Below are 25,782 nucleotides of genomic sequence, written 5' to 3' on the forward strand. Positions count from 1 at the left end.
TTTTACCCTAGAATTTTCTACTTAGCTAAACTGGGAAAAATGGGAAAAGATTTTACATATATAAATAAACATGTATTTTATATGTATATACATTCTATGGGGGAAAATTCTATTAACAGAAATGCCAATAAGAGAAACAAAGTCTCCAGGCCAAAATATAGGTTTATTGAGAGAGGGCTGGTCTCACAATAAAGCTGGACTATGGTCAAGACCAAACCTTGAGCCTAGTGAGATGGTCTCCTTTTATGCCCTCAAAACTTTTTACAACTTATATACTGAAGTAAAAATAATACAGGAAAAAGGGAAATGTGTCATATAAAGAAAGCAGTCATATGGGTGGCACTTAAGGGCAAGACAGATATTGTTCATGAGTAGTCTAACAAAGTCAAGTCATATGCAAGTCAAGTCATATGATAGATGCTAAAAAAAGAGCAAGATTACAAGTTCAAGGCCATAGTTACTAGATAAAATACTAAAACTTATATTAACAATGATTACCTATGCTATCTAATCAAGCCTTAAAACTGATACTTAAATAATCATAAGAGTAGGGGATTTCTCATTCATAATACATACAATATAAGTATATATACATGTATAATGGAAATTGTATAAATATATGTGTATATATTTTATAAAATGTGTGTATATGTATGTGTGTGTATGTATAGTCCCATAATTTCTAGGGTAGGAGTAGAGGGGTGGGGGGTTAGGGATAGGTGAGGGAATTTAACAAGGCTTTTAATAAACCTGTGTAATGTAGGATACTATTTCTTAGTCACTTTCCCCAGGAACAACATCTCTCTCCCCATATGTAATTACTTGAGTTGTCATAGCAAGGAGAATCATTTGATAGGCAAATGAATGTGAACATCAGGTAATATATGTTTCTCCTAGGATACCACTAGCAGACCACATCCATAGAGCTATTATAGTTGCTATTCCCTGTCAGGTTTCTAGAAATAACTTCAAGGATCTGCAGGTTTTCTCTAATGCTATCAATTCAAGCCTATATCCAGTCTTTCCCCCAATATCAATCAATAAGTCATCTCTTCAATATCATTTAACCAAAGATTGACACCATAGCATCATTTCTTCAATGCTAGTGAGAACAAAATGAATATAAATTATTTTTTTTACCAAGCAACAGGTATTGAAAAGAGATTATAAGAACCAAAGTACTAAAATGTCCCCTCCCTTATCTCCCATTCAGGGAATACTTTCTCTTTAATAATAATAATGATATAAAAAAAGAAAGAAGAAAACAAAAGTACCAGTATCAAAAATGAAAAAGGTGAGTTTACAACCAATGAAGAAGAAATTAAAATAATTATTAGGAGTTATTTTGCCCAACTATATGCCAATAAATTTGACAATCTAAGTGAAATAGATGATTATTTAAGTTTATTAATTGCCCAGATTAGCAGAAAAGAATTAAATAACCCCATCTCAGAAAAAGAAATTGAACAAGCCAGCAAGGAACTCCTCAAGAAAAAAAAATCCCCAAAGCCAGATGGATTCAGAAGTTAATTCTACCAACATTCAAAGAATAATTAACTCTAATACTATGTAAACCATTTGGAAAAATAAGTAAGGAAGGAATTCTACCAAATTCCTTTTGTGACACAAATATGGTACTGATACCTAAACTAGGAAGAGCAAAAAGATAGAAGAAAACTATGGACCAATCTCTTAAATGAATACTGGTGCAAAATTTTTAAATAATATACTAGCAAGGAGATTAGAGCAATATATCACAAGGATCATATATTATGACCACATGAGTTTTATATCAGGAATGCAAGGATGGATCAATATTAGGAAAACCATCAGCATAATTGACCCTATCAATAACAAAACCAACAGAAACTATATGATTACCTCAGTAGATGCAGAAAAAGCATTTAGACAAAATGAGATATTCCTATTAAAAACACATTAGAGAACTTTGGAATAAATGAAACAGCAGTAAAAATGATAAATTGCATCTTTCTAAAAGTTTTGGCAAATATTATCTATAATGGAGATAAATTAGAGGGCTTCTGAGGTTAAGCAAGGATGCCTATTATCACTACTACTATTCAATAATGTGTTAGAAATGCTAGCTATATAGCATTAAATAAAGAAAAGGAAATGGAAAGAAACTAAATTATCACTCTATGCAGATGATATGATGGTATACCTAGAGAACCCCAGAGAACCACCTAAAAAACTAAGAGAAACAATAAAATTTCTTTAGTAAAGTTGCAGGATATAAAATAAACCCACACAAATCATCAGTATTTCTAATTACCACCAACAAAGTCCAACAGCAAGAGACAGAAAGAGAAATTCCATTTAAAATATCTATAGGGGACAGCTGGGTAGCTCAGTGGATGGAGAGCCAGGCCTAGAGATGGGAGGTCCTAGGTTCAAATCTGGCCTCAGAGACTTCCTACCTGTGTGACCCTGGGCAAGTCCGTTAACCCCCATTGCCTAGCCCTGACCACTCCTCTGCCTTAGAACCAATACACAGTATTGATTCTAAGATAGAAGGTAAAGGTTTAAAAATAATAATAAGATATCGGTAAACAATATAGAATACCTGGGGATCTACCTACCAAAACAAACTCAGAAACTATATGAAGACAATTACAAAACATCTATCCATCTTTCTTTCTTGAACCATGCTATTTTTCATTTTATTTCCTTTATGAGTTTTTTTTTGTCTGTATGATGTATCTTCTTTTACAGCATTAGAAATATGGAAATATCTATTGTATGACATCACTAGTATAAGCTATATCATTATTTACTGTCTCAGGGAAGGCAGAATCTGAATTGAAAAATGTCAGGAAAAATTGTTTCTATGTGTAATTGTGAAAAAAAAATGATAGTAATTATAAAGTACCTTAAAATTTACAAAACATTTTACATATATTTTCTTATTTGATCCTGGCAATAACTCTTCTAGGTAGGTGCTATTATTATTCAAATTTGCTGATACAAGAGGATGAGAGGGGTTAAATGACTTGTCCTGGGGCACATAGTTAAATGTGAGGAAGAATTTGAACTCAGGTCTTCCTGACTCCAAGCCTGTCCTTTTACCTAAGATAGCACTTAGCTTCTTTTATTCCCTGGGGAGAGTAGGCTTATACTTAAAGTGGTCACTACCAAATATTTCTTCCACCAAGTTCAGTTTAGTCACTGGACAAGTTGTTTTCTTGCCTGAAGGATATAATATCTCAGTGAATGGGACTGGATCAAGTAAGTTGCTCCTTCTGGCTTTTCATGAGGCTTAGCAGCTGGTAAACTCCACTATGGACTCTGGTGCCTAGACTTTGGGTGGCAGATATGACCCATTCAAACTTGAAAGGTTGTGTGACTTGGTCCTTTCTGTCTATGACACACAATCACCAAAGATTAGGAAACAACAAACACAAGGAGGCAAAGAAACAGAGATGCTGTGTGTTTGTGATCCCATGTAGGTTCAGGATAGGGAATGGAGGAAGGAGGGGAAAGGAAGAGAGACAGGGCAGGGAGAGAGCTGGAGAAAGGGAGATGAGAGAGAGGGAAGGAGAGAGGGAGAGTGGAGGAGGGACAGAGAGAAAGGGAAAGAGGGAGAGAGAGATGGTGAGAGAGAGAAAGGGAAAGGATGAAGAGAGATAGAGAAAGAAAGAGAAAGAAAAAAGATGGCGTGAGAGTAGAGATTGAAAAAGAAAAGGGATAGAGAAACAGAGAGAGGGGGTTGAGGGAGAGAGAGAAATAAAGACAAATAGAAGAGGGAGGAGAGAGAGAGAGAGAGAGAGAGAGAGAGAGAGAGAGAGAGAGAGAGAGAGAGAGAGAGAGAGAGAGAGAGAGAGAGAGAGAGAGAGAGAGAGGCTGGCTTAACAGGCACTTAAAATGATCTTTCTTTACCAGAAAGTCAGTAAAAATGAAACAGTCACAGTATGTACACGCAGAAAGAGCATCAGAGTGACAGAAATGTCCAAATTGGTTCCATTATAGGGAGCATATTAGAGGTAAAAAAAGTCTTTGACGGGAAAAATCTTCATCAGCAATGTAATTTTTATTGAAAACTGAAGGTCACATATAGGCTTGTGGAAGAGAAAGATTCACAGCAGCACTAAAACAAAGAGAGGGATGGAAATGAGGAAACATTTGTACTCTGCAGCTGACTGGGTGATGAGAATCTTCAAACTCAGACAACAGATATCCACTCCTTTTGGGGCCAACACTAGAAGTCTTTCAGTTTGGTAAGACATTCCAGAACGTGCCTTCCACTGATATCACCTTTAGGAACCCAGACTTCCTGCTACATCAGGATGAAGTATTAAATCAGGTCCTCCTTAGTAGAGAAGACAAAACGAATACCAAAAACATGGATATTCTGAACCTGGGTTACCCCAAGGGAAAAATTTCACCTGTATTTCAGGATAATTGATGTCTTTTGTAATCTCATGTACAACATTTTATTTTATACATTTAAAAATAACATTGTGAGAAAACTTCACCAGATTGTCAAAAGGGTCCATGACAGAACCCTTGACCCAAGTAAAACTCCATTTGAACAGAAGCCTCAATTAACTGGACTTATGCTATGTAAATTGGCAAGGGAGAGGAGACCAGCTGGAATTAGGGACTGACCCACTGAGAAAAATGGCTACAAGAATATGACCAAGTCATTGCGATTCATCCAAATATTCCATACTTTCTTTATCCACCATCCTATACTAGAAGCACTGATAATGGTCTTGGGGCTTGGCTAGATTTGTAGTCTAAGAATAGCTTCCCAGAAGGTCAGAAAAAGGCTGTGTCCAAGGCTTCTCTTTGCTATTAACCCCTTTCTCTTCTATCCCGGATATAGTCTCTCAACCCCGAACGCCTGAGGTGATACTTTTTTGAGCCATTACATATTGGAAGAGAAACTTTCTTCAGTAAGACACAAGTAGTATGACTTACCACTTATCACTTGTATATATGGGTATGTGAATTGGGATTTTAAAAATCGCTCTATAGCAAAAATGAATAATATGGAAATAGGTATCAAGTGATAATTTGTACAACCCAGTGGAATTGCTTGTCAGCTCTGGGAGTGGGGAGGGAAGAGAGGGAGAGAAAATGAATCATGGAAACATGAAAAAATATATAAAAATTAAAAAAAAGAAAGACACAAGTAAGGATAATCAAGTCAGCTCAAATTGGAAAGGAATATTTCCTTGATCCTAGAGAGATTGTTTACCATTCCTCAACAAGAGGGTTACAGGGTGGGTAGATGGCTCAGTGGGTTGAGAACCAGACCTCGAGACCAGAAGCCCTGGTTCAAATGTGACTTCAGATACTTCCTAGCTGTGTGACCCCAGGCAAAGTCACCTAATCTCTTTTGCCTTGGAACAACACAACAATATTGATTCTAAGACAGAATATAAAGGTTTTTTAAAAAGTGAGGGGGTTGGACAGTACCTGGCATCTGTAATAGTAGAATTATAGAGATAAGAGTAAGTTTTTAAAAGAAGTTGAAGGTTGTCTTTAAGGTACTAGCATGGGCACACACTAGGAACTCTGGAGAGAGGATTCTGGAATGCAGGGGGCAGAGGAGGAAGAGTTTAGAAGGTGCAACTGACACTTCCTGTCCAAGCTAGGAGAGGGAGAGCTGCTTCTGTGAGCTTTCCTACCTCAAGCCTTTGGTGGACCATTTTCCTGAGGTTTCTGTTTAGCTGGTGAACATCCTGGAGAAGAATTAGTTATCTCTGCTGTGTGTGTCAACTTGCCTGGCGATTTTATCTTGAAATCCTGGCTCTTGGGCTCTGAGGATTTTCCTCAGGGTTCAGACCCAGCTGGGTGGACTCGGTCATCTTGGGTCCACTCTTAGCACAATTTGGAGACAACTTTGGGAGCGATGACTGAATCAGAGTCTGAGGATTACAGTCAGGTAGATAGTCAGATATGGGGGACATTTAGTCAGAAAATAGGGAGCCTGAAGACCAGAAGCAACATTTGTTCATCTTGTGATGAACTTAGTTTTGCTGGGTGTGAGTTAAGAAAACTAGAGCTAGGAAAACCCTTCTTCCTAATCCTCACTTCCTAACCTTGATCTACAATAAAATAGATGCTGTTTCTCCCTATAACATTGTCTCTAGGGGTTTTTGTGTGCTACTGGCCCAGTGAGGGAAACCTATTTTCTTCTAGCAGATGCGGAGCTGAGATACCCAGAGATGACAACTGGGTATCTAGGCAGCTCTCTAAGGTGGATTACACTCTCTATTCACCTTGGTCTCTCGCTTCGGAGTTCTCTTTTACTTAAAAATCTATGATCCTTAAATTAATGATAAATTCATCTTTTTGTAACTTCCATCCATTGCTTCTAGTTCTGCCCATTAGGGCCAAACAGACTAAATGTGATCCCATTTCTACCCCATCAAATATAAAATTGTCCCCAGGTCCCTCTAGGCTAAACATCCCTAGTTCCATTAATATAACATATCATCGCCATTGTAATCCATTCAAAGTGAAGTAAGGGCTGGTTAATTCAGGTCCAACACTCTGGCCTCAGTGATTTGAATATTCTAAGTAAAATTGTTTGAGGAAATGGCATGTATTGCTTAACCTGCGGTTGGGTTACATCTCTTAGCCAATTTCTCCAGCTCCCAGGTCCTAGAATGTCAGCGTTGCAGGGGACCTCAGAGCCTATATAATATAATGCCTAACCGAGAATCCTATCTAAAATTGACTCAGCAAATTTTCATCTAGTTTTTGCTTGAAGCTCTTTTGGAAGGGAGTACTTACTGTCTCCTTTTGCATAGCTCTCCAATTCCCCTAGAAGTTTTCCCTTCTGTAAAGTCTAAATGTGCTCCTCTGTAACTTCCATCCTGTTGTTCCTGGCTTTACCCTATGGGGGTCAAAAAAGAATAAGTCCATTCGTGCTTCTAGATTTGAAGATAGCTATCATACCTCGCTCTCTTCTTCAGGCTAAATCTCCCCATTTCCTTCAGTCTCCATATGGCCTCGACCCCTCATCCTCCCAGTTACCTCCCTCTGAACACCTTCTGGTATATCCTTTTCCTTACAAATATGTAGTGTTCGCTTTACCAATATAGCAAAAATTCTGAAACTAACTAAATTAATTTATGTGTTTTCTCCTATGACAATTAAGCTACCAAAGGTATATTTTGTAAAGCTAAACAAAATAACAAAATTAATCTGGAGAGAGATCTAAATTTTCGAGTGAAATGATAGAGAAAAATGGGAATGGAGCAATACTTTCATACCTTAAATTACATTATAAATATATACATCAGAGGATCATAGATTTATTCCTGGAAGTAAATTTCAAGATCATTAAATCTAATCCCTTCATTTTAGAGATGAGGAAACTGAGACACAGAGAAGTGACTTGCCAAGACCATATCGTTAGTATGTGGATGAGGCAGGATATGAACCCAAGTCTTCTTGACTCCAAGTTCAGTGCTCTTTCATTCTCCATACCAAGAAATTATAAAAAAAAAAATTGTCACTATAATGATACATGTATAATCCAGTGGAATTGCTCATTAGCTCTGGGAGGGGGGAGGGATATGGGGAGGGAAAGAACATGAATCGTGGAATCATGGAAAAAATATTCTAAAGTAATTAAATAAATAAATAAAATTGGGGGAAAAAGTGTCACCAGTTAAAAAATGGAAAAGTAGATCAGTGGACGAGAAAATACTTCTTCCTTCATTTTAAGAAGTAGGGTGCTATGGAACACTCCATGTAATGTCAAAATGGGTTGCTATGTTAGTGGGTTTTGCTAAGTTTTAAAAAATTTAATTATTTTGAAATGAGATGACTCTCTGAGGAAGGACTGGGGAGAGATAAACTGGGAAATGAAGGTGATGAAAAAATGAAAAATACAGCATCCCTTCCACATCATGACTTTCCTATCACAGTTTCAATATATCATGGGTTGACATCAGAAATTAAATGGAAATTTGGGGGAGTTTTGCAGAAACTGCAGATGGCACAGAAAAAGTTTAGAAACTCAGAGATGCACAAAACATTTGTAGAGTATTGTATGATACTATACATTGTATGATATCAACATATTTTATCTTTTAATACCATAAACACATGTGACTTCTTTTACTGTAAATACCCCATAAAAGAAAAAAAAATATTCAGACTTCTTTTCTGATACAAAGGGAGGGCCAAAAATTTTTATGTGGATTTTCCAGAATGCTTGCTTCCCTTTTGTCTCACATTTGTACTTATTTTATTGCAGGCTTCATGCTGGATTGTAGATTGGAACGGCAACCCCATTCTATTTCTGGGATCAAAACCACATAGTTGCTTCTTTCTTCTGAATTTGTTCCTTGTTTGGTACATTGCCTAGGGTCTTTGACCTGCTCCTTCAATCTGGTCTACCACCCCTCAGACTAAGTACCCTCTTCAGCCAGTCCAGCATCTATAACCTGGACCTGGATGATAAGTTTTCTGTGTCCTAGTTGCCAAGACACTCTTTGCTAGTTTTAGAATGGAGAAGTGGAACAAATATTTATTAAGTATCTAGGAGGTGGCAGACACTGCAATTGTACTAAGTTCTTTACAGATACTATTTGATGTGATCCTCACAAAAATCTTATAAGGCAGGCACCATTATGTTCCTCTTCTTTAGAGTCTCTTTTTAACCTAGAGTGAGTAGTCTTTCCCAGGGCCAGAGAGCTCCATTCTGCCATTCCTGACTAGACCCTGTCCCCAGTGTCTGCAGACCCCTCTTATCTGTCTCCTTATGCCAACCTGGCTGGGGAAAATGACTCCCTATGATTTTTCAAGTTTTATTTCCCAGTCAGAAGCTTTTCTAGATCTGTTTGGAGACCTTGATGATACTCTGCCATCTTGGTTTTGCCCTAATCCCAAGGTTTTATTATCTCTCAAATTCTGAATACCTTGGCTCTCTTACCATGGGCATCCTAAAACTGCATTGGCTTTCTTGGCTGCCAGATGATGTTAGTCACTCACATTGAGCACAAATTCCATTAAATCCTTCTGAACTTTTTCAAATGAATCATATTTTAAACAACATTTCTTTTTGAACTATATAGCTCTTTTTGGTTTTGAGGTCTATGTATAGTCATGATTTGTTGTAAAGATGCCTTCTTTCCATTGAAATAACTAATATATTGCTTATAAATATTATCTGACTTAATTGGATAAACTGTTAGGTTCAGGTATGAGATTTAGAGCCAGTACTCTGGTTTGGGGAAGGGTAGCCAAGCTCAGGGCAGGCAGAGCCAGACCCTAAGCTAATAAACACAGAGAAAATATATAAACCCTGGACAGGTTTGATTTAATGCATAAAGGAAAGGTGGAAAGGGGACTTGGGGTTTTCTAATCTAATATACTCTATCTATCCCACCAGGTCTAATAATCCCTGCAAAGGGATTTCTTCTTAGAAATTCCCTACTCTATTTATCCCTAACCCAAATCTATAACCTCTAATCTTAACTAACCTTCACCTATATCCCCCTTTGATAGAATTAAGGGAAAGGGTCTGTGAAAGGATTTGCTAAGGCCAGGGAAGGTCTTAGATCCACAAGGATCCAGATTTGATCTCACGGTCTTGAAGCTGGATCAGGCTCACCAGAGATAGCCTCGATGTCAAACAGCAAAATAGGAAATCAGGGAAGCCAGGAAAAGGATAGACTCCAAGAAAACCTACAGCTGACACCTCCAGAGAATTTTCCAGAGACTCCAACTGTCTTTCTGCCATCCTAAACCTCTTCCAAAGTTCTAGAATCTTCCTGTTGGTCTCATGACACTTCCTTGCAAAATGTCACTACTTTCCTTACAACACCCTCAATAGAAGATTAAACTCATCCTTGAAGTATTTAATGCTGAATTTGCAGTACACATCATCATTATTCTGATCTGAACTTGGCTGTGTTCTGTGTCCTATTTGCCAAGACAATATAAGATCCAACCAAATAGATCTCTAGAAAACATATGCATTGCACACAAACTTTCTAATATTGTCTTTCCCCTACTTAACTGGCATTTTCTTTTTCTTTTTCCCCCCTGCCCCACTACATCAGCTTCTTACTGACTAACTTCTCTAAAGATACCACATACAAAGACAAGAGGAGAAATCCTTGGGCAAAAAGCTAGATTTCTTGAAGAACTCCCTGTCAACCCCTTCCCCAACTTAGTGTGATCTGGTCCAGGTACACCAGTCCTGAAGGCAATGCAAAGTTGGCTGATATAATCTGATATTACTCAAGCTGTTAACACCTATACCTTAGTTGGCTTAATATCTTTGAAAAGGGGCTTATTTATCAAATATATAGAGAACTGAGTCAAATTCATAAGAATACAAATCATTCCACAATTGATAAATGGTTAAAGGATATGCCAAGGCAGTTTTCAGATGAAGAAATCAAGGCTACCTATAGTCACAAGAAAAAATATTCTAAGTCACTTTCAATTAGAGAAATGCAAATTAAACCAACTTGAAGGTATCACCTCACACCTACCAGATTGGCTAATATGCTAGAAAAGCTTATGACAAAGTTAACTCTTTTATTTTTTTAGCCCTTATCTTTCATCTTAGAATCAATACTATGTGTTCCAAGGCAGAAGAACAGAAAGAGCTAAGCAATGGGGGTTAAGTGACTTGCCCAGGGTCACACAGCTAGGAAGTGTCTGAGGTCAAATTTGAACCCAGGACCTCCCATTTCTAGGCCTGGCTCTCAATCCACTGAGCTACCCAGCTACCCCTCAAAGTTCACTCTTAACACACTTTTCACACAATTGTTTCAAGGTCTTTATCTAGGAGATTGCCTCAGAGCTTCTCCTTTACATGAGTAGATAGAGTCCATCCTTTTGATTCTTCTTTGGGCTACAATTCTTAATTCTAGTTAAAACATGAAGCCAAACCGTTGCTGCTGATGTCTATAATTAGCTCCTTGTGTGTCATGATCCAGTTGAATTTTCTGACGCATTTGCCCTGTTATTTGCCCTTTTTGAGACCTCTAATGTCTCCTTCCCAGCTGGTGGTACCCTCAGCCCTTCCTGTGGAGCCTTCACTTCTTATCCTGTCTTATGGGCTGCATGTATGTTTCAGCACGCACAGTCTTGGTACTGATTTTTAAAAATATATGTCACTGTACATCGCAGATGACTCTCATATGCAAGAAATGTATTTTTCCTTCTTAAGCATGGTTAGGGAATGTTTATTCAGAAGCACCATAATTGGTCAGCCCAGCACTTTTGATGTGCTCTTAGCTGATGTCACCAACTATTCCCAGGATAGGAAAGGCAGGGTGTCCCCCTGGAATGATGACGACACTTGTTTCAAGTTGGAGAAGAGCCTGGGGTTCTTTTTCCTGCACTCTGGGGAAAGCAAATACACAATGTTCACTTCCTCAATACGGGATGTGCTGTGCTGAGCTGCACAGCTAGCAGGTCATTTTCCCGTATGTCACATCCTTCGGGACCAAGGCAGCATGGGGCCAGGGGCAGGAAATGGCATATTCCTGAAATGAGGCAACGTTTTCCCAGGGTAGCTATTGGTCCTTTCTAACTATAAAATATACTCGTCCAGAAACAGCTCAAGATTTTTCCTTTTTGGAGACACCCAGAAGTGAAGCAAGGGTAAGTTGGAAGTTTGATGGGAAATTATTCAAGAAAAATAGCCTTCGGAGCTCTGTTAACATTGAGATTATGTCACTGAGCATTGTGTATGTTGAATTTTTCTTTCTTTTGATGGTCTTATTGAGGCATTTCCCTGGAAATAGAAGAATAACATGGTACAATGGATAGAGAATAGGCTAACCATGAAAATCCCAGTTCCAGCTTTATTAATTATTATCTGTGTGCCTTTGGACAGGTCATTTATCTGCTCTCTACCTTTTTCATTACTTATACTATTTGTCTTACAGGGTTATTGTGGGAATGAAAAGAAAGGAGCTATAGGTGAAAAAGGCTTTGATAAATTAAAAAAAAAGCAGAGGCTATTTAAAAAGCTTTGATGTTATTGTAATTAAAATGTCCTACTTCTGCTGCTTATTCTCCACCTTTCAGAAGTTCTTCCTAAGGCACTTAATAAATGCTTATTGACTGCTGACTGACTAAGTAGAGCCTGAGATGGGAATCATTTATTACAGAGGAAGTGAGTTTTCCCTGCTGAAAATATCTGCAATTTATTCTGTCTTATCCATGCTAATGATTATTTTATGTTGTATAATTTTGTTTTTAATGTTGTATCGTGTATTTCTGCTCTTGCCACCCTTTAGCTCTCCATGAAGTTTTTTAAGTAAAAATTTTAGTAAATTTTAGTAAAAATTTTTAGTAAAAAATAAAGAGATGAATAGCCATTTCTGATCTCTCATCACAAGAATTGAAATGAATAGAAAAGAGATGCTATTGAGGGAAAACTGAGAGTCTTAACTATTTATTATAAGAGCAAGTGAAACAAAAAAAATCTGTATTTTTTAGATTGAATCTTGAATAAGTACCCTTATAGCACCCCTCCCCCAATCTCCTAGTTACTCAAATAATGATGCAAATACTCAGCATATGGAAGTAGAAGGAAATACTAAAGGAGATCAAAAAGGAGAAAGTCACTACTTTTTATTCCTTCTGTACAAGCTCTTCAAACCTATAATACAATTCATTTTCTCAGTTTTCCTGTAGGGTGAGTTCAGGAGAGTGCTATTTCTATTTATTTGTGAAAAAAAGAAAAGATGCTGGCTCCTTTGAAATGCCTTGCACCAGTTTTTAAAATAGTTGAGAGGTTAGGGAATGAGTCCATGTTGGAAAGGAATGCTGGTGAGGCAGGGGGTTGAGTGAACAGTCACCCTTAGAGGCAGCAAAACTGGCTTCAAGTCGTCCCTCTGAGTGCAGCAAGCATCTTTGTTGAAATCCTCTAACTTTGTAGTGTTTCCCCTCCCCCCAGGCCATTTTCTAAGACTAGAAACGACAGAGCAGCTGTGGATCTGCCTTGGTTGTGCATGCTTTCTCACCTGATAGGAGTCTACAATTTTTAGGGATCGTGGCCAAAATTAGTGACACTTTTATAGTACCTTAAAGTGTGCCCAAGTGATTTTTTACATATCTTCACCCTTTTGAACCTCACAACTGTTCTGTGATAATAAAACAGACATTACGAATTCCATTTAAAGATTTATTTTTATTATTATGCAAAACCCACTTCCATGTTGGTCATTGTTGTGCGAATAACCTCATACATAATGGAAACTCCAAAATAAAAAAACACAAATACATTGATGTGAAGGCCGACTCCAACAGCTCTTTCTCTGGAGTCGGAGAGCACCAATCCCATTTTACAGATGAGAAAGCCAAGGCTCAGATTTCCCAAGGATCACGTAGGAAGTGCTAGATAGAGTTGGTTATCTTCTTGACCCCAAGGGACCACTTGGCTGATTCTGATCATAGCCACAATTTCTATCCTTGCGTGAAGCCTTTGCACTGACCCTTCATTTGTTTCTTAATAGAGTCATGGAAAGGCTCCTTGTCCCCTCCCCGCAAACTGCGGATTCTCTTCGGCGTTTCCAGGTGTTGTTGCTGGATAGAAAGGGCAGACTGCACGGCCAGATCCGGAGCCTTCGGGACATCGTCCGGAAGATTGAAAAACTGCGCAAGCGGTCTCTGCTGGCTAACATCGCGGGTAGTTCCCTGAGTGCAGCGGGAGCCATCACCGCCATTGTGGGGCTGTCCTTGAGTCCCATCACTCTAGGGACCTCTCTTCTGGCCTCGGCAGTGGGGCTGGGTGTGGCCACTGCAGGAGGGGCACTTACCATCAGTTCCGACTTGTCCCTGGTATTTTGCAACTCCCGAGAGCTGAGAAGAGTGCAGGACATAGCTGCAATTTGCCAAGACCAGATGAGGGAAATACTAGGGTGCTTGGATTTCTTTTGCCGGGGGCAGGGCTGTCTGGACTGCCAACTTCTCCAGTCCGGGAAGAAGGCTTCCATTGCGCTATACAATTCAGTCTATTTTATTGTGTTCTTCGGGTCACGTGGCTTTCTCATCCCCAGGCACGCAGAGGGGGCCACGAAGGTTAGCCAGGCCGTCCTGAAAGCCAAGATTCAGAAACTGGCGGAGAGCCTGGAGTCCTGTACCACTGCCCTGGATGAACTCAGTCAGCAGCTGGAATCTAGAGTTCAGATCTATGCAAAAACCAAACATGGAAACCCCTGTTTGGACTCCAAGGATTATCTGGACAAATATGGAGGGATGATTTTTTGAGAGTAAAGATATTCCCCCAGAGACTAAGACTTGGAGCTGGATTAGGATGGACAGTGGTACACACACACACACACACACAAATGGAAAAAAGCCAAGCCAACAAACCCAGCTTCTTCCTGTAAAAGGCATGCATGCTTTGGGTGTGCATTGGATTTCTGAGATCTTTATGAGTATGTGACTTGAAATGGGTGGGTCCTCAGAGGCCTTCTGTTCTCCCCACTGTGATATCCTGTGACTTAGTGCTGGGGACTTTTCCCATGTAGCAACAGTAGCATATGTGAATGGTAATGCTAATGTGTTCTGTGCCAGCAGAATGTTTTCCTGTCACCATCAAAAGTTTTCCAGTCACCAATGCCAGGGAAATAGTTAAATAGTTAAATTAAATAAACTAGTTAAATAGTCTTCTCTAAGTATCCAGTGGTTGAATGGGTACCTTGTAGAATTACCAGATTTTCAAGATGGCCCCAGTTCTACTTTGAGCAGTTTGAGACCAAAGAGAGTTCAAGAGATTTTTTTAGACTACAAGGGATTCAATTTGAGCCCAAGGTGATTAGAAGGCCCCAAAGATGGCTTAGGGAGTAAGGCAGATGCTTCTGATTTCAAGGAGATCTAGAGAATCCAGAACAAAAGCCCAGTTACAGAGACCAAAAAGGTGTTTTTCTGTCTCCTCTCTATGATCATTCTCCCCAATCCCCAAACATCAGAAGTGTCTGGTTCAGAATTCAAGGAAGGTACCTGAAACTAACCTGATCCTCTATGTTCCCCAACTTCCTCTGTTTAAGGATTCATCTTGGGTTTAGAGAGGACCACTTGGGGTGGCTGCATAGTAAAATGACCTGTCCTGATCTAATGATTTCATGGATTTCCAAAGCTAATACTTAGTGTGAGGTCCAAGGTATCCTCCCTTCCTGCTATTTGTTTATGCCAGGTGGCAAGCTCAAAGGCAGTTAGCATCCCTTGAGATAATAGAGAAAGATCAGATACCTGGGAAAGGATGAAGGGAAGGGATGATTCCTCAAAAATTCCTTATTTTATTAACTAAAGAATGTGACACATTCTAGCCTTTAGAGGTCAGTGTTGTCTATACATTATAGAAACTGGTACATCAAAGAATGTAACTGTTGAGAAACTAACCTTTTTACCTTTTTTTTCAACACCCATAAGGTATTTTATTTATTTATTTAAAATTTATTATTTTATTGCCTTGTATTCTATAAATTGAATTTTATATTATTTGCATATTTTAATAATCACAGAAAAATAGATTTGGGAAATGTTGGCCATTATCATCAACTTCATTTCCAAGGGCTAAAGTATGGTCGAATGGTTTCTGCAAAGTAGATAGGAGATAAGCAAGTGGTTGCTGGAGGTGGCATCACTCCCTTTAAGGAGTTCCTTTTTGATCTGTGAGGAAGAATTCCTTTTTCAAAGTTTCTGTTAAGTAGGTAAAGTAAATTAAAGAAAGATCAAACAGTCTTCAGGAGTAAGGTAATATATTTCTTATTATGTAAATGATTAAAATATATGTTTACCTTTAAGGTACATATACTAACAGATAAGACTTGACCTAGAAAGAGAATGTGTTCAGTGTAGAAAAGAATAACTTAAGTGAGGAGTTGTATGAAACAAGTATCTATACTCAGAGAGTCTCGTGTCCTATGAAGTTGTGTCTTATGATTGATGGACAGTGGTTGGTGAGGTTGTAGTAATGTGTCTGGTTTCATTTGTTATAGGTACAGGAGATAGAGTTTTTTTTCCCTTGGTAGTTAGTTAGCCTTAAGAAAACGCTTAAAGTCTCTTGAATTGACCTTTTTATTATTGTAACCAAGGACCAAAAATAGATTCCAAAATATTAGGATCTACAAAGAAATTGCCTGCCAATGATGGCAGAGAGCCTGAGGAAGTGCAATTTCAGAACTTTGGGGTATATTTCTACTGAATAATGCTAAATATTGAATTAAATTCTATCAATAACTAAATTGTATGTTGGGCACCATTGGAAACCGTATTATCAGTCTTTCCTTTCTACTAATTTATATTCAGTGCATTGAAATTGTAACTTTGAATTGCAACTTGTAGGATCAATTTATAACCAAGTGATAGTATCTGTTCTGCAAAAATGCTATGAACACAGTAGGGATTCACTAAATGTTATCAAATGAGTAAATAGTTTAATAACTTAGGCAATAAGAATATCTGGCTTATGTGCCAATGGTGACTTGATAGGGAAAGAAGATCATCAACTTTGCCTAGGTAATTATTATTTTGAAACTTGGAAGCTCTTTAGGGCATTAGGCAATTCATCCTTAGTCAAATATAGCTAAATATTAATTCTAGGGAGCAATAATAGTTCATAGGAAAATGCAGATTTTTTTTGTAAGTCTTAATTCTGTCAGAAACAAGGTGTAAAATGAAATGTTATGGAAGGGAAAAGGGAAAGAAATCCTTAAATAAAAGGTGTACATCAAGAAAAAAATGTATCTTTTAAAAATAAACTTGTTAAAAACAGACATGCTGAATTTTAAAGTGATTTTTCTAGTTATTTTTCCTAGTAGTCTGTCCTGAAAGCTTCATTGGGAAAGATCCTTCTGTTAGGAGAGATTGAAGACAAGAGGTAAAGGATGAGATGGATAATGTCATGAAAACAATGAACATGAAGTTGAACAAGAGGAGTCAGACATGACTGAACCAGCAAAAAACAAATGCTGGAAGTATTTGAATTTGTTGTGTTTCAAAATGATGAGATCTAACTTTTGGTTCTGCATTGTAGTTTCACCAAAACAATATCTTATTCTGTGTTTTTAAAAAATGCAAAATATACTGTGTGTGTGATCCAAACTACTAGACCAAAGGTGCATTAGAGCAGGGATAGTACATATAATAGAACATATAATAAATCTCCACTTAAATGGGAATCAGACTTCAGGAACTTCAACCCTTTAGAACACTGAAGAGAACTGAGTATGGGAAAAAAGGGCTCTGAGTAAATAAATTGACATCTAAAAGTTTGCTAAAGTTGAGATTTGAGGGATGTTGTCCAGTCTTCACTCAAATAAAATTTAGCATTTTAAATGAACATTTAGTATTCTGGCCCAAAGTATGAAAATAGCAAGTTTAAAGGTGATAATAGCTGAAGGCAAAAAGAGACATGTGTCACTCCTCACTGACAGCAGTGATTGTGAAAGCTGCAGTCTGATCATAAAGGAACAGATATAAACTACAAAATTAGAGACAAAATTAAGAGCACAGCAATTTGGGGTCATTTAATAAAAGGGTAAACAACTCTTTTCTTTAAAAACTTCTGGGGTTCTTAGTAATTGGTGTTCATAATAGTGACCTTATGTCATAAAAAAAGGTTAAATTGCATAAAATACACTCTCCTAAGGCAGATAAAAATGTAATACATTTGAGAAAGATTTTTATTGCATATTTAAAAGAAAAATAATTTTATGCTTAAATAGACAAATATTAATTGTCTGCAAAATTCAATTATATATATATATAATATTACATCCACAAGGCCATAGATCTGGAGCCAAGTTTTGCCATTCAGTGGTTTCAGACTCTCTGTAATCCCATTTACGATTTTCTTGACAAAGATACTGAAATGGTTTGCTATTTCCTTCTCCAGATCATTTTATAGATGAAAAATCTGAGGCAAACAAGGTTAAGAGACTTGACCAGGGCCACTAAGCTAGTATACGAGATGAGATCTGAACTCAGGCCGTGTTCCTGACTCCAGTCCCTGCAGAAATCGTCTAGTCCAATCTCCTTATTTTATAAAGAAAGTGATGTCCAGGGAGGGTGAGGGACTTGCAAAAAAAAAAAAAAAGACACATAGGAGGTAAATATCAGTGGTGATTTGGATACAAGTAGAGGTATTCTGAATATAGAAATTATGCTGCCTTTCTTTTAATTCCTTTAGAGCATTCCTCCTATAAATGAGGTAATGCTGCATTCATACTAACGTATCAAACACTAATTAGTTAACTGAGCTTTACTACAATCTTTATATGGCATTGGATGTCCAGCATTCTGGCCATATGCATCTAATGCCATATTCTATAAAGGCTTACATGGCTCTCCTTGTGTCACTTTGAGCAAGTCACAACCTCCCTGAGATTCGGTTTTGTTTGTCTGTTTTTTAAACTTTAAAATGGGGAAACTGGAGTAGATTATCTCTATGGTTTTTTTTTTCTGGTCCAAAAATCTATGATCCTCTGAGGTTCTGAGAAACATTCTATAAAAGTTCAGTTGAATGCAATTTTGAGTATTTAGGAAACAGAGGGAAAATACAGTAACGTTATAGAAAGTGAGGGATTGATTCCCTATTGGGTACAAAAAGTACTTGGTAAATTGCATGTACTAATTCCAGGGAGGACTCCTGGCCAATTGATTTACTTTGTATTTGAGGTTAAAGGAAAAGAATGGAGATACAGAAAGAAGGATAGGATCTGGCATTTGGCACTCCCTAATGTATGAAATATATAATCTAAGCTAAATGACATACTGTCAGAGAAAGTAAAATGGAAAGTATACTTGGAAAAGTAAAATGAAAGGCATAACACCTTTTTCTCTTTGGCATTAAGCAATGGGATATTTATCATAAATACATTTTCAGCTAACTAATGCTGTCAAGGGCCTATTGAATTTTGAAAGATTGCCTTTGGGGAGCATCTGGGTAGCTCAGTGGATGGAGATCCAGGCCAAATGATGGGAGGTCCTGGGTTCAAATCTGACCTGGGACACTTCCCAGTTGTGTGACCCTGGGCAAGTCACTTAACTCCCATTGCCTAGCCCTAACTGCTCTTCTGTCTTAGAACCAACACACAGTATTGATTCTGAGATGGAAGGTAGGGGTTAAAAAAAAAAAGAAAGATTGCCTTTGATTCATAGACTCACAGAATGTTGGATCTTAACTCCCTCAATTTATAAGGGATCTAATTAATCCAATTAGCCTCATTTGATAGATGAAGAAATTGTGGATCAGAGAGACCAGGTTATTTGTACAAATACAAATAAATTTGTACAAATTTGTACAAATTATAGAAAAAAAATTCACACAGCTGAGTTGGGATTAGAACCTGGCATTCTGATTACAAATTCAGTGCTCCTTCCTTAAATGCCATTAAGTAACCTTTATTTTTAAAGATATGAGAAACAGCCTGGTATAAGAGATAAGAGGGCCAACCTCTAAGCCAGGAAGACCTATGATTGAGTCCTGCCTCTGACACATTCTATGTGACCCTGGGCAAGTCACTTAACCATTCAATGTTTTAGGCAACTCTCTAAGAGGACAGATTGCAGAGAAAGTGTGGCCCTTCATTGGAAAAGAGGGAGTTTCCTTACCTGAGAGCCCCCTATTTTAATGAAACCACAAGTAAAATCTCTATCCTGTTTTGAAAGCTATTTTCCATCAACTTTTAAAAAGTCTATGGCACGATTCCACTTGCTCTTTTAAATTTATTAACTCACCTTGAATCTTGGCTGGAGCAAAGCTCTTCCTGGGGATTTGTCCTCAAGCTTTGGACTGAGTTGGTTTCAGAGGCTGCCAAACTCCACTCATCTCTCAGCAGTTAGCTATCTCCTTTGTGCTTCAGCTACAAGTGATCTATTCACTCTGCCTGGGCTGTTTGAACTAAACACAGGGAAGGTCTTAGTTTAGTTTTTGGACCTCTCTGCTCTCAGAGTCCCAGTTTTCCTTATCTACGCAAAGCAGAAGAGTGAGAGGAACAACCAGGGAGTACAAAAGCTCCTGTATTTGCTTTCTCTAAGCAGAAAGAGGTATTTCCAGATTTCTTGAAGAGAGATGTGAAGCAGCCTCCTCCCTGAGGTCTTGTCTTTCGCAGACCAGAATTGGTTATTTTGAACATGAGGAGAAAATTGCCCCTTAGCTCTGGGTAGATTACCTCTTTCAACAACTTTTAATTTAATTAAATTCAACAGACACTTAATTATACCCTAGTAAGGCAGGGACACAAAGATGAAAACCCACAACCTCTGCCCTCAAAGGGTTTATAATCAAATTGGAGGATAAGATATATGTGAATAAGATAGAATTTTATCAAAATAAAATCAGGCAAAGGAGTGATTCTACGCAAAATGCTGTATGAAATTCAAGAAAGTATTTTTTTTCTATTTGAGTTTTGTTCCACAAAAGGATTCATATGGAAAAAATGTTTTACATGATTGCACATGTAAAATCTATATGAGATTGCTTACCATCTCCAGGGGGTGGGAATTGGGAGGAAGGGAAGGAGAGAATTCTAGACTCACTATTCTTTGAAAAATGTTTTTAGGGGCAGCTGGGTAGCTCAGTGGATTGAGGGCCAAGCCTAGAGATGTGAGGTCCTAGGTTCAAATCTGGCCTCAGACACTTCCCAGCTGTGTGACCCTGGGCAAGTTACTTAACCTCCATTGCCTAATCCTTACCTCTCTTCTGCCTTGGAACCAATACACAGTATTGATTCCAAGATAGTACACAGTATTGATTCCAAGACAGAAAGTAAGGGTTTAAAAAAAAGAAAATGTTTTTACATGTAATTGGTGAAAAAATAAGATAAAATTTAATTCCAGAAAAAAAAATCTGAAGAAATTCTCTCTGGCGCATTTTTGTATATCTTTTTCCATTTGGTCAATTGTGCCTTTTGAAGAATTTTTATCTTCTTTGGATTTTCATGCTTCTTTTACTAATTGGCTTATTCTGTTTTTTAAGATATTAATTTCTTCAATATTTTTTGTGCCTCCTTTACCAATCTTGTGACTTTTTTCATTATTTTCCTGTATCATTCTCATTTCTTTTGCCATTTTTTCATCTACCTCTCTTATTTGATTTTTAAAAATTCTTTTTGAGCTCCTACATTAATTCATTTTGGGCTTGAAAACAATATTTTTTTCTTGGAGGCTTTGGATGAAGCAGTATTGATTCTGTTGTCTTCTTCTGAGTTTGACCCTGTCACCAAAATATATGTTAAATTTCCCTTTTTTTGTTTGCTCATTTCCCAATCTTTTTCCTTTAATTTTAAAAACTCTTAAAGCTGGGCTCTGTAACTGAGGTGAAGGGAGCACTGTTCTCAGCTTCAACTTCTTTGTGTAGCTGCCTTCAGAGCTGGCATTGGGGATCTATCTGCTTTCAGTTCTTCTTAAATGGTATGAAGTAAGGAGAGCCGGTTTTAATACTGTCCTGGCTTGTGCTCTGGTTTGGGGGTAACAAAAGCACTCTTTTATCCCTTGGAACTGTGACCAAGGTCTCCTGCTCCCTTGTGACTATAAGTGCTGATGTGTGATAGTGTCTCTCCTCTTCCTGAGAATTAGCTTGAGGATGGCTTCCTGGATCTGAGTATGAGAAATGAGACAAGACTCTTGCACCCAGAACCAGCAAAGTTTTTGTAATCTCCTTCTGAGCAGCTGTTGGACCTCCCCTTACCATCTGTGACTGAGAGCTCCAGAAGCCTTGGGCTGCTGCTTCAGCTAAGCCCAGGGCTGATGTGCTGCTTTGCACTCTCTCAGTCCTTAAGAAAGTTCACAGAGTGCTGCAGTCAGCTTGTACTGGCTAACTAGAGTTGATTATTAAATTTTCAGGGTGATCACTTACACCTGGGAAATTGGCCAATGTTACAAACCAGGGCTTTATTTGTGGTTTTATTCTTTAAAAATAAAAAAAATTCAATTACATGCAGAAAGAATTTTTAACAAATGTTATCTGACATTTTGTGATCCAGATTCTCTCTCTTTCTCCCTTCTCTCCTCCCTCTTTATATGGTAAATAGATTGATATCAGTTGTACCAATGCTGTCATGGAATATATATTTCTATATTTCTCATTCCTTGTGATAGAAGACCAAGCACACAAGAAAAAACTCACATAGGAAATAAAGTGGAAAACAGTATGTTTGATTTGCATTTAGAGTCCAACAGTTTCTTTTAGGACTGTTGCTAGCATTTTTCATCATGAGTCTCTTGGGGTTTTCTTGGAAACTTGCATATTGCTGATAATATTTCAGTCCTTTACAATTGATCATTGTATGATATTTCTGTATACACTGGATTGGCTCTCTTCACTTTCCATCAGTTCATATAAGTCTTTCCAGGTTTTTATGAACTCACCCTGTTCATCATTCCTTATGGCCCAATAGTATTCCATCACCATATACCACAACCTGTTCAGCCATTCCCCAATTGATGGACGACCTCTCAGTTTCCAATTCTTTGTCACTAAGAAAAGAGCTGCAATAAATCTTTTGGTACAAGCAGGTCCTTTTCCTCTTTTCTTGATCTCTTTGGGACACAGAACTAGGAGTAGCATTGCTGAGTCAAAGAGTATGCATAGCCCTTGGGGAATGTTCCAGATTACTTTTATGAGAAATGATTTGACCCCTACCCTATTTGGGTTGACCCTTGCCTTAGGACTGAATCAGTGACTTATCCCTATGTTAAGTTTCCCTCTTTAGTATCCAGTTTAATATGATTGTATTGGGGTGGCGATTATTTCACTCATATTAACAGATATTAATATGCATTTAGTCTGTAAAGGACAATCAACTAATTCTAAAACATTATGTGATCAAGAGTGTATGTAGTTAAGATAGATTATTTTTATGTTAGACTTAAACTTGTCAGTACTTGCCTTTGTCTAACTGCAGCTAAAGGACCTCCACCCTGGACCTTAAGTCATAAAGTTCAGCGGTAAGTCCCTTGTTATTTTAGGAGTCCTTCGGCCCATTGCCATTTCCTTGTGATTGCCCAACATTGGGTGGGACTGACCTTTTCAACCATCTGGACCCTGTGCTTCTAGGCTGGGAGTGTGTGTGTGTGCCATCTTGTATCCTGGAGCAAGAAGGGGTCTCAGACCATGAGGGAGGTCTAGGATCTTCTTAGTTGGAGGAGGCCAGGGTTCTCATTAAATAGCAGTTGGCTGGGAGTTCTTCCTCAGAGGTTTCATTTGCAGACTGGATAATTTCTGGTGTTAGACTTTCCAGAATGGTTATATCAATTCATAGTCCCACCAACAGCTTATTAGTGTCCCAATTTTCCTACAGCCTCTCCAAATTTACCATTTTCCTTTTTGGTCGTTTTAGCCAATCTGATAGGTATGAGATGGTATCTCAGAGTTGTTTTAATTTGTGTATCTCTAACCAATAATGATTTCTTTAAGCAATTAATTTCTTCCTCTGTGAACTGCCCTGTTCATATCCTTTGGCCATTTTATCAACTGGGGGATGCTTTGTATTCTTAAACATTTGACTCAGTTTTCTATTTGAGAAATAAGGCCTCTATCAGAGACTCTTGGTATAAGTTTTTTTTCCCTCAGTTTTCATTTCCTATCTAATCCTAGTTGTATTGATTGTGTTAGTGCAAAATTTAATTTAATATAATCAAAACTATCCATTGGCTTTATTTATTTTGCTGATTGTCTAGTTTTAAGAAAGTGATGGTAAAAATGTTAAGGAGGACTAAATTTAAAAGTATTCAGCCTATTTTTTTTTCAGAGAGCCAGTTGTTAAATAGTTATCAGCACACCCTTGGGTACCTTTAACAAGGTGTTTTCCAAGGAAGCCTGGAGTTGCTTGTTGTTGGAAAGCCTGTGTGTCTTAAGTGTTCATGTATATCTAGGGAAGCATTTTTATGGTGCCAATGGTATTTAAGGCATTGTTCTGGGTGCTTTACAAATATTATTTCATTTGATCCTTACAATGATCATGAGAAGTAAATGCTTATTATTAGCCCCATTTCACAGTTGAAGAAACTGAGACAAACAGAGGTAACACAGCTAGTAAGTATGTGGGATGTGTGTGTGTGTTTGTGTGTGTCTGTGCATGACAGAGAGAGAGAGAGAGAGAGAGAGAGAGAGAGAGAGAGAGAGAGAGAGAGAGAGAGATAGAAATAGAGAGATATTTGTATATGAGCCCAATGAGCATCAACTAGCAATTTTAAGTCAAGAGTTGCAGAGCAAATTTAATTTTTTGAGGTTTAGGGATTTGAGAACCGGGCTCCCAAATCCTGTTTCTTCTACTCCCAGCCCCCAAACTGAGAACTCCTGGTAGAAGAGAACAAATACTTCTTTGCAAAGTAGATATGTATATATAAGTGAGGGATTTAGCCTAAACCTAACTAAAAGCAGGAAATGTAAGAAACAGTGCTCCTGTTCTGGACTTCTTGGAGCTAAGCTACACACTCCTTCCATAGAAAACCACACTTTCTGGTTTCAGGACCAGCCCACTAGCTGAATCTGCAGCAAAGGATAAGCAGCTTTGACTCATTTCCTGACTTCCTAGTTATGACATATTTCCTTCATTTGTGCGTACATCTAAATGTGAATACAATTTAAAAAAAAGACATTATTAGAACCGGAGAATTTTATGAGGTTCTTAGCATCCAGATATTGCTTTCATAATGAAGTAACAAATGAAATAAAACTAAACTTCCAGGCCAGTTGTTTAAGATAAGAGTATGTACTCATATGGATTTTAAGTCTGAATGTTTTAAATAGAGAAATAAATTACTAATTCAACAATTTAATTCAAGAAACACTGAGTTCTCTATGTGCAAGGCACTAAACTAGGGACTGGGAATACAAAGACAAGAATAAGTCAAGACAAATATATTAGGTACCTACTATATTCAAGGTACTAGTCTAAGTTCAGAAGATTCAAAGAGAAAAAAGTCCCTGCCTTCAAGGAGCTGCATTAAAAAAGATAAACACAAGATTTGGAGGGGGGGAGAGAGAAAATGAGAGAGAGAGAGAGAGAGAGAGAGAGAGAGAGAGAGAGAGAGAGAGAGAGAGAGAGAGAGAGAGAGAAGAGAGAATGAGAGAGAGGAAAGGAGAGAAAGAGGGAGAGGCACATCAAGAAAAATGTATATCAATTCATAGTCTAGTGGATTTCACTTTTCTACAAGATTCTAGATTCTTCCAAACTCATACTATCCCATACTTTGAACACATTTTTGACCTGCTAGGCAAGTGACTCTCTTCCCATGGGTCTGTACCAACTAAATAACTCATTAAGTGGTGAGAAACAAAAGCAAAGCCCTTTTCTCCTTTATATTATGGCATTAGTCCCTTATTAATACTTCAGCTACTAGTACAGATTACAGAATTTATTCTCCCTCTGTGGGACTCACTCCATTCGGGAAATCCCCTTTCTCTGGACAGAAGATTGGATGACCAGATTCTCAGACTTGGAGTTACTATAGAATTAGTTCCCAAGTCTGATGCCATCCAATAAGTCTCCCTTCTCTGGTTAGAAGGCTAGATTCTAGGATTGTGCTGTCTAGGAAAGATACATTGCTCATGAACCCCTCTTTTGGACCATGCAGGTAAGTATATGTATCTCTTTTGTGTTTCTCAAGGACTGTCCACTGGTGCCCTATTGCTACTACCTCTTGACTGCAAAAGCCCATCTTAAGTAGAAGAATTCTCTTAGAGACTATTTGTTCCCTGATCCATTCTCACAAGAGGAAAAAAAAGATGCTGGTCTGTTAGACTAGGTGGGTTTGGGTAAGCACATCCAGCTCCTAGGCAATTCTAGTTAATTGTAGGGACCATGGTGGGGGAGGGAG

General features: G+C 38.0%; 1 protein-coding gene and 1 long non-coding RNA gene across 4 annotated transcripts in view; one reads left to right on the plus strand and one right to left on the minus strand.

Annotated features, from left to right (window-relative positions):
* LOC103098261 (uncharacterized) overlaps positions 1–25,782 on the minus strand; it is a 65,873-nt gene that overhangs the window by 21,706 nt on the left and 18,385 nt on the right. Inside the window, exons 3-6 of one of the 2 annotated variants that reach the window (XR_472684.3) lie at positions 19,699–19,861; positions 6,766–6,868; positions 5,655–5,894; positions 3,954–4,327 (exon numbers count right to left, since the gene is read on the minus strand). This is a non-coding gene — a long non-coding RNA (uncharacterized LOC103098261). Of the gene's footprint in view, positions 1–3,953; positions 4,328–5,654; positions 5,895–6,765; positions 6,869–19,698; positions 19,862–25,782 lie in introns of those variants that run through there. The other variant, XR_001624866.2, reaches the window with a different exon arrangement.
* On the plus strand, positions 11,399–16,733 carry APOLD1 (apolipoprotein L domain containing 1). Of its 2 annotated transcripts, none has more exons than XM_016425932.2 (2): positions 11,399–11,693; positions 13,470–16,733. In XM_016425932.2, exons 1-2 carry the CDS (start codon positions 11,677–11,679, stop codon positions 14,221–14,223), a joined length of 771 nt encoding a protein of 256 aa, XP_016281418.1. In that variant the 5' UTR covers positions 11,399–11,676; the 3' UTR covers positions 14,224–16,733. The 2 variants fall into 2 exon arrangements, with proteins under 2 accessions (XP_016281418.1, XP_007503769.1); XM_007503707.3 differs by having other exon boundaries at positions 11,402–11,607.

Source organism: Monodelphis domestica, chromosome 5, assembly GCF_027887165.1.
Source record: "Monodelphis domestica isolate mMonDom1 chromosome 5, mMonDom1.pri, whole genome shotgun sequence".
Classification (NCBI taxonomy): domain Eukaryota; kingdom Metazoa; phylum Chordata; class Mammalia; order Didelphimorphia; family Didelphidae; genus Monodelphis; species Monodelphis domestica.